The following is a 12,997-nucleotide window of genomic DNA, read 5'->3' as shown; positions in this document are numbered from 1 at the left end:
TCCTCACGATGAAAGAAAATTACACCGCATAAGAGTTTTTGAGGTCAAAGTTGATCCATAACTACAAAGCTATTATTCCCCCAAATCTACTCCCTTGATGGGGCTTGACGTTAAATAACCCCATCTTGCTATCGGCTGTTATTCCATTTGAAATTGGCGCCATGACCTCCAAAAAGCTGTTAATGCTCGCAGCAAATTACACATTTCCAGATTTGACCCTTAAACTGTGACTAGGGAGGTCAGATATTCCTCACAGTCTAGTTCATGGAGCTGAAGACTGTCAAAACGGATTATTTTAATTGGCCGTCCTGTCTCATGTCCGTCAAGTGACCTGCAGGTCTTAATTCCCACATCCTGCTACAAAAAGCCTGCATATTGAGGTCAGGCCCTTCTCATTTGCATATTTGGAGGAGAACAGTACTTCCTTTCAACAGTCTAATATCCCTTTTTCCCCTTAATCTAAAGTTTCTATCTGTTCATTTCCTACGCTTGTTCATCAGCTCCAGCAGGACCCTGGTGTGTTGTAAAATTTGCAGTTGCCATCATCAGATTAGATTATTATACAAAAACCAGTGTGATTTAATTATGTAAAAGTGCTCTGTTTTAGATATAACAACCAGTCACTTTAAAGGTATTTGATCGTATAGCCATAACTATAGCCATAACTATAGCCATAACTATAGTCGAAACTATAGTCATAACTATAGCCATAACTATAGCCATAACTATAGCCATAACTATAGCCATAACTATAGTCATAACTATAGCCATAACTATAGCCATAACTATAGCCATAACTATAGTCATAACTATAGCCATAACTATAGCCATAACTATAGCCATAACTATAGTCGAAACTGTGGCCATAAGCATAAAGAAACAGCTATCGAGAGCCTTTTGTGTCATTTGTGTTTGCGTTGTCTGTCACTGATCGCTCACGTGTGTCTTCTTGTTCGGCAGCCATGGCTGGTCTCATCGTGCCGCCCATGTGAAGTGAGCAAGCAAGAGCTCGTGCTCCCGGAGCTTCACTGAGCCCGAGACGAACTCGCCAGCTCCAGAATTCTGCCTGACAGCCACTTAGCAAGCACCATCCTCATCGTCACTGTCCTATGGAAGAGCTCCCCCCCCACAAGAGAATCTTTCAGACCTGGATCAACTGGACAAAGTACAAAAAAAAAAGGAATATAAGAGAAAAAAACACTAGGCCCCATGCCCTGAAATGTCCGTAGGCCATGTTTATGTTGGTTCCAGACCATTTTAGTTGTCGTTCTCCTGAGCGTTCCGGAAGGAAGCGCTCGGCAGCCGTTCATGGAGGCGGCTAGAATCTCTCGCGACGTGGCGTTCTGAGATGATCCCGGCGAGCTCTCCGAACAGAGGTGCGGTACTGTGCAGCGGCTCCTGGCTGCATCCCTCTGCTTGGCTTTGGAGGGGTTTTTGTTTGTGTGTTTGTTTGTTTGTTTGTTTGTTTGTTTGTTTACTTGCATGGAGTTGTCTTTGGATGGGCTCCTGTTTCCTCTTTTGGTTTCAGTTCCTTCAAGTTTGCTCATTTCCACTGGACAAAAAAGCGTTTAATGATGGAGTAAGCCAAGCAGAGGTGGGAACAACGTTATGCATCAGACGTGGATCAAAGTGCGATTGTTTTAACGTTATAGCATTATTCAATAAAACGTAATATTTTCAAGGGTTTATTTTCACAAAGGCAAAATGGGTACTAATTTACAATAAGTCTCCCCTTGTTAAGGGTTTATGAATAGTTTAAAATAGTTTTAAAGTTTATTAATGGATATTTATGTCATAGACACAAAAATGTTTTTTTAGCGGTTATAACATGTAAATAAAAAGGTGACTGTTGCCACTTAGTTATGCGTTATAGCTGTTAAAGATTTTTTATTAATGATTTTTGATTACTGATATTTAGGTGTTTATGCTAATTTTATGCAAATTTTAAACCACTTATAAGCCATTCACAGGCTGTGTCTTACTGTAAAGTAGTACCAAAAATTGCATTAATTTTTATCATTAAATCTGAATAAGTAGAGACTGGATTTCTAACTAGCAGAAAATGCACAATTACAAACTGTCCACAACAGAAAGGAAAAAATGTCGTCAGGCTAATGTGCAGATTTAAAGGATCAACATAATTTAGGGTGTCAATCAGTTTTAAGCTTGTACTGTTTCCGTAGGTACAGTATAGTTACAGGTTTGTGGATTGGTAGAATTAAACCAGGAATGCTTTCTGCAGTTTTAATCACATTTAGGTACCAGACTTATTGTTGAACAACTTCTTGTGATTTTTTTTTTTTTTTTTGTATGTATTTATAAAAGTATGTTTTGGGATTTCTTTTGTGATTTAGGCCTGAATAATAATATCAAATATCTATGGAAACACATTTGATGTCTTAATACCTTTTAGATATTGTAAAAAGAGTGAAAAGTGAAATAACACTTTTTTGTAAAAACAAAAACAAGAAAGTCTGGACATGCCATGTCCCCTGTTTTTTAAAAACAGGACGTAACGCTCCACCACTTTTGTAAAGAAAAAAAAAAAGGCTTTTTCAATTGTATATTTAACGTCTTCTTTTTGTAAACAGCATTTGTGTTTTTCTTGTTCTTCCTCTTGTCCTGTGAGTTCTTGTGAAATGTGTATGATCATAGCTATTTCTTACTGCACTGTTTTCATTGGGCCACTTACAAGAGCAATGTATCTTAGCAACCATAAAAAAAAGAAAAAAAACAGAAAAAAAGAACTTCTACAAATATGCACCAGTATGTTCTCAGACATTGTTTTGGATTGAATTATTCTTTGCTCCGGTCATAGCTGAAATGACTAATTGTTCATCATGTGATTTTGTTGATATTTCTGAAATCTTTCCATGATAATTCTCCATCCTTGAATGGTTACTTCAGACTAAACGGTATGCTGTCTCAGCCGGGTCTGGTTTGATGCAGATGAAAATACTGTGTTACAATTTCCTGTATGGATAATACCATGAAAAGACCAAACTGGTCCAAAAAACCTTTAACTGGCGCCCCACACATGAACTCAGTCACTAGACGGAACCATTCATTGATGTTACTGTTGTTGGTGGTATTGTTATCGTTGTTACACACAGCCTGTATCATTTACTTATGCAAAATGTATTTACTGTAATGCAAGCAGCTTGCTATCCACATTATGGTGGATTAGTTGTGTAACTAAATAAAAGAACAACATATAATTGATGCCTTACAATAGACTGTGCTCCAAAAGACAATGTACTTTTATATATCATTATTACTTTGATCACCTCAAATCACAAATCAGAAAAAAGTCATGGCGATGGTTTTTAGACATACGAGTTGGATACTTTGGCTTCATTTGGATTTGTTTCTGTCAGAAATGTTCCTTCGAATGCGTTTACTGCCAGCTGACACAAAGCAATTCGGGTAGTGTAAACTTTTACGTTTTATTTGTACTTAAAGGTGTAATCAGTATGGTTTAGGAGTAGGTATGTTTTTTTTGTTTTGTTTTGTTTTTTTTTTGTTTTGTTTTTGTGAGGGGGTGTTTGAGTTAAATTAGGGAAAAAGATTTCACTCATGTTTCACACAGACACCATGTCACATTGGAAGCAAACAGGTTTTAGAAAGGACCATTGGTACAGGTATAAATAAATATATGTGTAAGTACATTTAGATGTAAATTCATATAATGTTTGGGTTAACTGGTTTGTTTATATAATGGTTGGGATAACTGGTCTGTTTACACTACATGGGATCCATCTTTTAAAAAAGTGCTGATTTGGTCTTTCAATCAAGTTGCTCTAAAACACTGTAGATGACATTATTATGACTTAACTACACAGCCCATGTTGGAGTGGAGATCTTTACCACATTATTTATGTTGTGTGTGTGTGTGTGTGTGTGTGTGTGTGTGTGCGTTTGTGTGTGTGTGTGTGTGTGTGTGTGTGTGTGAAGACAACCTTATTAATTCCACTACATTTCTCTTCACAGATTGTGGCAGAAACCATGAGAAACAGAATGACCATAATTAAATGTACAAAAGACATGCAAATTCAAAATAAATTTGAATACGCACACACACACGCATGCACACACACACACACACACGTGCACACACACACACACACACACACACAGACACACGTGCACACACACACACACATGTACACAGTACCTGTTCCATCAATACACTGAGTTTTCAAACACGGTGTGAAAATACTGTTTGATTTACTTTTGCTGCCTTCTTTTTCCCCTCAATGTTGAACTCAAAGTGAGAAGGGTAGAGGTATTGCTTTTTGATCTTTGTGAAATATGAAATATATTGAAAGTATATCAAAGCACAATGTTTAATTAATGTCTTTAGAATTCAAAATGGGGAGAATGCTTTACTTTCTTCTCACTCACCCTGCTGTACATAAATGCATGTTTTTATTTTTTTGTTTGTTTTTTGTTTGGTTTTGTTTTTCTTTCCTGTGATACCGTGCTTTTGTACAGAAACAGACTAATAAAGATTACATTTGGCTTGAAAACAAACCCCCCCCCCTCACTTTGGTTCAGAAGCTTTACATTCATCCTTTCACCTGCGTTCGGAAGCCTGCAGGGTTGACACGGATAAAACAGCTGAATGCCGTGGCTCTTGGCATGGGGTAGAACAGTGCTGTGCTGGGAGCATCCCAGCGAGCTTCACCCTTCTGAGGTTTTGACCTTTGGCTCTAGACTGCATGCAAGCTGCTTCACACTTCATGGGCTGTAATTCTGAAAACCGATCCAGTAATTTATTTATTTTTTTTACACGACTTCTGCTTTGCAGAGTTGTATGATTCAACCTAAAGATGAATTGATTATAGATCAGAATCAATCAGTAATCTCTCTCTTTCTCTCTCTCTCTCTCTCTCTCTCTCTCTCTCTCTCTCTCTCTCCCTCCCTCCCTCTACTGCTTTGAAGGTCTTTTTGTCTCTCTCTGAGCAAAAAGGACCACATTCCTTCAGAAAGGGATTTTCGCTCACAGCAACAGGAGCAGTGCGGTATAAAAGGTGGGAAGAGATCTGGAAGAGATCTGGAGCCCGTGTCCCCAGAGTCAGTGCATGGCGTTAGCATGGCACTGAACCCTAGCGTGAGAGGTTCAGCATGACTGCTCTGTCATCACTGCACTCTCTTCCTGCGCGACTTGTATTTCCTGGGATTTGTTTTCTCCCTCACACCTTTTTTGCTGTGCACGTTCTGATCCGGCACAAATTCAGGTCATGTCCGACATGCTTCCTTCCAGTGTTTCATCAGTGCAAAAGTGCTCACTTCATGTAGAGAAAGGAAGGTCATTCTATGACGTGTGTGTGTGTGTGTGTGTGTGTGTGTGTGTGTGTGTGTGTGTGTATGGTCCACATGTACATACCTGCGTATGTGATGCACTGTGTGTGTGTGTGTTTGTGTGTGCACTTTTGTTTGAAGTCTAAGGCCCTCACTAGGTCTTTGATGCAATTAGATATCCAGGCTGGTATCAGGCCCAGACCCAGCATGCAGGAAATCTGTGCACTATCTACAGAGAGTGTGGGAGAGAGCTTATCAGAGCCTAGCCTGTCTCCCCACCCACACTCCTGTATGCAGACAAACACACACACACACACACACACACACACACACACACACACACACACACACAGACATGTGCAACAGTCCAGCAATTCCTGGGCTATTGGACCCTGACCCTGTCTTGAGAGCTGCATCTAAACCCTACTCTCATCTTTCTGCAGAGAACAACATTTACCAAAGGACTGTGGGATCAGTTATGGGCTGCTGTGTACTATCGAGTACAGTTACGCAAACATGAGGGAGCTGATTAAAGATCAGTATGTCTGTTGTAAGAGGGATGGCAAATGTGGACTTCGGTGTATTACGGGAGCTCTCCCAGGGGCCTGCTGCAGTCTGGCAGTGCCTAACACCATTTCACCCCTAACATTTGCCCCATCACGTTTCACCCCTCACGAGTGGCTCCACTGGCGCATAAGCCCTGCTAGTGGCTCGCCTGCCAGACTCGGACCCAATAATACACGATACGGAGGCGTCCTCGGTTAAGATTTCACATGGAACAGAAAGAAGGGTCCGATGCAGAGCAGGGCTCTCGGGGCCAAGTGCGGTCTGCGGTGGCAGAGTAAGAATGAGGCCGAGTGGGTTTACGGGTGATTTAGCTAAAAGCACAAGCAACACAGCAATGTAGCTGAGAGGTGGTGTGTGTGTGTGTGTGTGTGTGTTTGTGTGTGTTTGTGTGTGCTCGTTCTTGTGTGCGTGTGTGTGTGTGGAAGCATCCTCTCAGTGGGAAAAACCCATTCCATAGCTTTCACACAGCGCACAGCATGCTGGGAACAGTGCAAGCTGATTTTTTTCTGGCAAATTCTCGCATGCGTTTACAGGATTGTAGCGGTTCTGGTGTGACCAAAGTTTTTAGTATGTCCAAATATTAGCTAAAACAGTTTTTAGGGAGGGGAGGGGACAGAAAATTTCCAAAGGAAAACATTACTGCTATTGCAGGTGTGTGTTAGAGAGAGAGGTGTTATGTGTTCACATGAAGCACAGCAAATTTGATGCCATGATGTCACTCTTCATGTATGATCCTGAATAAACTGGAATGTGAGCACTTCTTGTGTCCTGATGATGTCATAATAAAAGTGTGTGTGTGTGGGGGGGTGTGGGGGTGGGGCCTACGAGTTATCATTCAAAGGAAGCTTCCAACAGAGCCCGGGGTCCTAATGCTCCCCTCCCCACTCCACCAACAAGCCCCACGTCTGTCAGACACAGGGTGTCTCCACCCTGTCGAAACAACACATCGCTCGTTCATCCTGGCGTCTCTGGAAAGAGCGTGTATTTCAGCCGGGACACTGGCCGGCTTTGGGCCAGACCGCCCCGCTGTGGATCCCTCTCCACCGATCCGGTTACTATAGCGCAGGACACGGAACGGTCCCAGCAGGTGTTCACTGTTGCAACGTGATCCATCATCCCTGCCGGAGCCGTTCCGATGTCCGCGGCTTTAAACCGGCAGAGCAGAAGGAGGGAAAGACCACGTTTCCACGGCGACACCATCGGGTCACATTCCTTTGACTCCGCTGCTGCGGACTGGGATTCAACCTCGCACATGCATGTGTGGTGCTGCTGCTGCCGCTGATGACGATGATGACGATGATGATGATGATGACAATGACGACAACAACGACGACGATGGTGAGGAAAGGAGCACACTTTTCCTGATCAAACCCTCCCACCTGTCAACAGCAGTGACAGGTGTTACCGAATCAACTCTTAGGAAATGCTGCTTTAAAAAACTACTTTCACAGCACACCTGGAAAACAGTATCACCTTTTAGGATTTAAAACTGTTTTAATACTTGTTTTTTATTTATTTTCACTCTCAGAGTTATTTTATTTATAAGTTTAGCAAAAAATGAAAAGAAATGATAGTCACACAGACACAGGACACAGACATTCTGAGGCCACGATGGAGCTTTCGCACACTTTCTCTTCCTTCTGTTTGGTTCATTCTGTTCCTTTTTCTTCGTTTATTTAACATTTGAGATTGAGGTAGTCTCCACCCCTGCCTCTGTCCTACCATCACTCCCTTAACCTCTTAACCTTTGACCTCTGCGCACAGCTGACTCTCCTACATGCTCTCTCGCTCTTTCTCTCTCTCTCTCTCTCTCTCCACTCCTCTTTTCTTTCACACTGTATCAGCTGAAGAAATATTATCATTTCCTCTGCAAAAGTATAGTCTGGTCGGGGTGGGGGTGGAGGGGAGTAAGGCAGATAAATGAAGATAGTAAAAAAGCAAAAAAGGATCAAGAGAAAAAGGAAAACAGATAACAGATAGATGAATGGGGGGGGGGGGGTGTGACCGCGTGGGTGAATGAAGAATAATGGTGAGTGTGGCGGGTTTTGGTCGTGCACCCCTGCTTGACTCTGCTGCTCTGGGTGGGATCATTCTGTTACAGCCCAGGGGGGTTAAGTGTGGTGAGTGGGGCTGGGAGGCCACAATACCCCCAACCTGGAGGGGTGCTGCAGAGGTCGTCCCCTTCCACTGCAGTCCAGCCCTGCGGCCCCGCTGGAGAAGCGCGAGGGAAAACAGCTCTCCTTTGGTTTTGTTTTCTTTCTTGTATGCTTGCCCCCCCCACCCCACGTTTTTCACAAAGTGGTGGCTGCCAGAAGTGCTTCTCTTCTCAAAGACAAATGCGACGCAGAACACCTCTGCAAGAAGACACAACACAAGAAAAATACACACACACGCACGAACACAAACAAAAGTGCTTTTTACACCTGTTTCCCTTTTTTTGTATCTGTCTCCATTTTTCTGGGGGAGGCAGGATGTTTGTCTTGGCTATGACCCTCCCCATGACTTAATCCCTGGGTGCTATTGTTAAATTTTGGGAAAAATAATGAAAGCCAAATGTGGCGTGGGACCCGAGATTGAGATTCGAGTCTGAGCTTCGGCAACATTGTATTTCCAGTCACTCAGGCCAAATAATTCACTTAATGTTTCCTTTGTAATATTACGCCAAACATGAGATCTTTACTTTGTCAGACCTGCTAAATATCAAACCCGCAGTATCAATAGGAAAACAGGTTTAATAACTGTACCCTGAAGAGGCCAGAGGAACACCTCTCACCTGGAAGTGATTAAGCAGGACAGGAAATGGAAACAGAGAGAGAGAGAGAGAGAGAGAGAGAGAGAGAGACAGAGAAAGAGCGAGAGAGCGAGAGAGCGACAGCTTCGCGGTAACACCAGTCTCCCACGAGGCACTGAGATATGCAGACTCAGCACATCCCTGACGGAGAGGGTCTGCTGCCGGGGCATCGCTCCAGGGGCTGCGTCCTCACAAACTGCACCTTTGCCCCGCAGCTTTGCTCTGGATGGGCTGCATAGCGTTGCGCTACTGGCTCATCTACAAATGCGTGCACCGGTTCCTCACGTTCGGACTGCCGCGGAGTCGCGTCCGGACGAGGCAGCGGGAGATCGGGGCCAACGGGGGCGAGAGCGCTCCTATCGAGATCCAGCGAGCAGAGGCGCATGATCATCTCCCAGGTCCGAATCAGAGCAAATAAATCAATGCGCAGCCTGGGCCTGTTCGCACCGGGAAAACGGATTCTGCGTGCTTAATGAGCAGGAGACAACGGGGCCGGCAGAGGACGAAGAGAGGAGAAAGAGAGGAAGAGGAAAGGAGACAGGAGAAGGACAGGAGGAGAGGAGAGGAGAGGAGGATGTGGTGTAACCCATACGGATGATGGAAGGAGCAGACGTGCCCCAGGTACCTGCCAAGAGCAACGGCAGCCAAGTCAGGGATTTGGCCGGAGCGTCCCTTTCCCTCGCCCTGGCGACGGAGGAGACGTTCGTGTTCCCTGGCAGATTTACAGCACGCTGGGAGAGACAATCGCGCGTCCGCGGCAACCAGAGCTGTGGTGAGGATAACTGGAACAGCAGATCATAAAGGCGAGGGGGGGGCTTGCTGCGCCACAGGCGTTGGTGTTTGTCAGACTAACGCAGGGCGGTGATGTGAACAGATGAGGGGAGGCATTAGTGGTGGGCATCTGAAATACGTCTTTGGACTTTTGGCAAAACAATTCATGTGGCACTTTAAAGCACTTTAAAGGAGCAATAAGCTCAATTTTTGAGAATTGCTTCCTGACCAGAGATTGAGATAAATCATGTGACCAGTCATGTGACCTGCAATAACATTCAAGTAAGGTTTTGGAGGTGAGACTAGGAAATCACTAAATGCATTCGCTTCTAATGCTGAGTTTGATCTTTGGCCATTACACACATCTAAATTTATTACATAGTTGCCTTTTAACTGTGGTTGGTCCATGTGGTTTTATGGTCGAGACACCGGCCAGGAGTAGAGCTATTAGCTTTAGGAAGTGTTTTCTTACTTGAGAGAAACTGAGTTTTAGCAATGTTTTACAAAGTCTTTTTCCATCGTTCGTGTATTGTGCCTGGCTTTGAGACATGTTCATGTAAAGGCATGCACAAAAGTACGGCCCACATCCTATCAGCGCCATTAACAATTCACAACGTCAGAACATACTCCAAACTATAGCACTCATCAATCCCTTCAATATGACACATCTCTCCAGATGCTTTTTTTGGTATAATGGTTTGCAGGCAAAATAGGCAAAGGAACTGTGTTTGTGTTTGTGTTTGTGTGTGTGTGTGTGTGTGTGTGTGTCTGAAGACTCATGGAAGACAAGCATCAAGAATATTCTCTGTCCTGTTCCCAGATGGTGGAACGGCTGTCTACTGGCTGTCTGGACAGCAGAGTCCCTTGCAGTCTTCAAACGCAGACTGAAGACTTTTATTGTGTAATGTTTAAATGGCCATTGATCCTGCACCTGGTAGGTAACTGAAGCTCAAGTGTGTATAGTTTGATATTAATTGTTATTACACTTATTGTCTGAGCTTATACTTGTTTTGCACTTCTAGGCATCAGCATTGATCCCTGTATTTCTACAGTACTCTAGTTCAATGGTATCTTGAACTCTAACCTACTGTCCTAACTAGGATACATTCTATGAGTAAATGACAAAGCACTTTTGTAAATCACTCTGGATAAAAGCGTCTGATGAATGCTGAAAATGTAAATGTGTGTGTGTGTGTGTGTGTGTGTGTGTGTGTGTGTGCGTGTGTGTGTGCATTTGTACAGGAGAAATTGGAACGAGATCATTTGCATGGCTGTAAAAATATTGGAAATGCCACTCATGTTCTGGCATGTCTCTAGAGGACAGATGCCAATTATCTTCAGATGCAACCTTACTGTAAAGCTGGTATAAACGGCCCTGCTATGGACCAATTACAAACAATTAAAAGCCATCCAATACTCTCCTCACTGTGGCCCTGGTAGCACATTATCCATTACCTCATTTATCATCCTTTTAGACTCTTCCTGTGTCTGTCCCGGCCTCTGATTAGGCCTGGACTCACAAGGACTTTCAAAAGTGGAGAAAAGTTTGCACAGAGGATCCTCAGGCAAAAGATATAATGTCTTCAGTGGAATATTGGCATTAGCGCAACACAAACAAAAGAACTCCTGTAATTACGGATTAAAAAAAACCAAAAAACCTCTGCAAAGTGTGAGAACTTCCAAAACACAGTGTGTATCTTTGCCTCCGAGACCTTCTCCTTGTAGGATGAAGTCCGCAGGGAGGCTTTTCCTCTGGGAGTGTTCCAACCTGAATGTGTTTATACAGCAGCTGAACCCAGAAAATGGGGTTCTGTTAACAAACACAAGCGAGCGCTCCAGTCGCTGCTCCAACTCATGGCAGGCATGTTTTCTCTGCATGCAACACGTCTTGGCTACTGCACCCTACAGAAGGAGGTGTGTGTTTTTTCTTTTTTCTTTTTTGAAATGGGAGGCTAGAGATGAGTCTTTCACCACGGCCACATAAACAACCACCATCGCTCTGCCTCAGCTCCTTCGGCCCATGCTCGCACCATACATACAACCCCTCTGGGAACACGGGCGGAGCGCAAGAGTTCCAGCCCGGCGAGGACTAATATTAAAACAACGAACGCCCCATAATTATCATAGAATTCCAAAGAAGAGCGGCCCTTAATTAGGCCACACAGGATTCTCCTTCTAAAGTATGGATGTAATAAATAAGCCATTAGATGGGCACTAAAGGAGCAGGAAATAGAAGCAGCTGAGGAGTGGAGAGACTGGCCCCCACGCAAAGACTGATGGGGTGTGATGGAGAGCACCAGGGCCCCTGGGTGAAGTGAGCCCTTCCTTATTCCCAAACACTCCTCGCTGCCTTGACTATCCTCTCACGGGACACCATAAAAAGCCCCGGCAAACCGCGGTGGCGGTGCTAGCCCGAGCTAGCCCCCCCCCGGTCTGTACTGGCCCCACACTGGCAGACCTTTTGGGGGTGGGTCAGACGTGTGGGGGAAATATCAGCACAAATGTTTGGCTACAGGGGGAAGCATGTAAAGTGTTGGAAGGAGAAGGTTTTCGAGGGCACCTGCAGCAGTGTGAAAGGGTTTATGATGCACCATGGCATGAACAGGCCCTATAAACCGTTTTATAGGATCCACAGGTAGAGTAGCAAACAGCTGGATGGCACAACTCGGACAATTGACAGCAAATTAAATTAAAATGGATTTTAAAGCAATGTTGAGATTTGTTTATTCTTCATAAAATATATGAAGGCATATATATATATATATATATATATATATATATATATATATATATATATATATATATATATATAGTCTTCCACTATTGTTACAATTGTCCACTATTGTCCATTATTGTATACATATATGTTATATTATTATATACACACACAAACAAATATATATATATATGAACACATGCAAATCTAATATGTGTAAATAGTTATTGCTGGCCATGTTGGTTAGCGATCGGTAATCTGTTATTTTGACATTATTTAGCTCCTGTGTCTATGCCCAGCCATCCAGGGTCTCGAGGAGGCCTGCTACAATAACCTTATTAAGGGCTGCTTTGAAGTTTGAACAAAACCTCATAACTATGAAATGATCAAACTCCTCCTAAAGGAACCCTACAGTTTTATTAGTTTTACAACTGCGGGCTTTTACAAATGTCCGTCTCCCCACAGCAAGTAAAAAGAACAGCAAAGTTTAATGGCCAACCAAAGGAATCAGGAGGAGAACTTGAGGCTGATTATGGCAATAACTCTCGCAGATACTAATTACAAATGGCTGTAAAATAAGTCAAACTGGCCATGCTAATGAACACACAGGGGACCTGATTGTTAAATCCACTTAAAAAAGTTCTATTCCTTTCTATCTTGTTTCCATTTTTCGTACCATGCCTGTGCTATCAAACCCAGCACAATAAATTTAGCTTTTAAAGGTCATTATACTGTCAACATTTCCAGAGTAAATTATTAATTATGAATCAATGAATGAATTAACTAACTTAAAATTATAAGACATATGAAAGAGAAGAAGAAGCCAGTGGAACCAGTGGCAACTTATT

At 43.2% G+C, this 12,997-nt stretch overlaps 1 protein-coding gene and 1 long non-coding RNA gene across 4 annotated transcripts in view; both read left to right on the top strand.

Annotated features, from left to right (window-relative positions):
• Positions 1-4,533, top strand: part of LOC113592241 (transcription factor COE3) — a 96,042-nt gene extending 91,509 nt beyond the window's left edge. For all 3 annotated transcript variants that reach the window (XM_035525766.2, XM_035525773.2, XM_035525756.2), the window contains one exon: positions 961-4,533. In XM_035525766.2, the coding sequence (XP_035381659.1) occupies positions 961-992 (32 nt within the window). In that variant the 3' untranslated portion in view covers positions 993-4,533. The remainder of the gene's footprint in view (positions 1-960) is intronic.
• A 4,219-nt stretch (positions 4,534-8,752) lies between these two features.
• Positions 8,753-12,105, top strand: LOC145653754 (uncharacterized). The gene is made up of 3 exons (XR_014119947.1): positions 8,753-9,434; positions 10,254-10,367; positions 10,676-12,105. It is a non-coding gene; the product is annotated as an uncharacterized LOC145653754 (long non-coding RNA).
• The last annotated feature ends 892 nt before the right edge of the window (positions 12,106-12,997 follow it).

This window comes from Electrophorus electricus, chromosome 3, assembly GCF_041902795.1.
Source record: "Electrophorus electricus isolate QZ-2024a chromosome 3, ASM4190279v1, whole genome shotgun sequence".
NCBI lineage: Eukaryota > Metazoa > Chordata > Actinopteri > Gymnotiformes > Gymnotidae > Electrophorus > Electrophorus electricus.
Note: the sequence above shows the minus strand (reverse complement) of the source record. Positions and strands in the feature narration are given on the sequence as shown.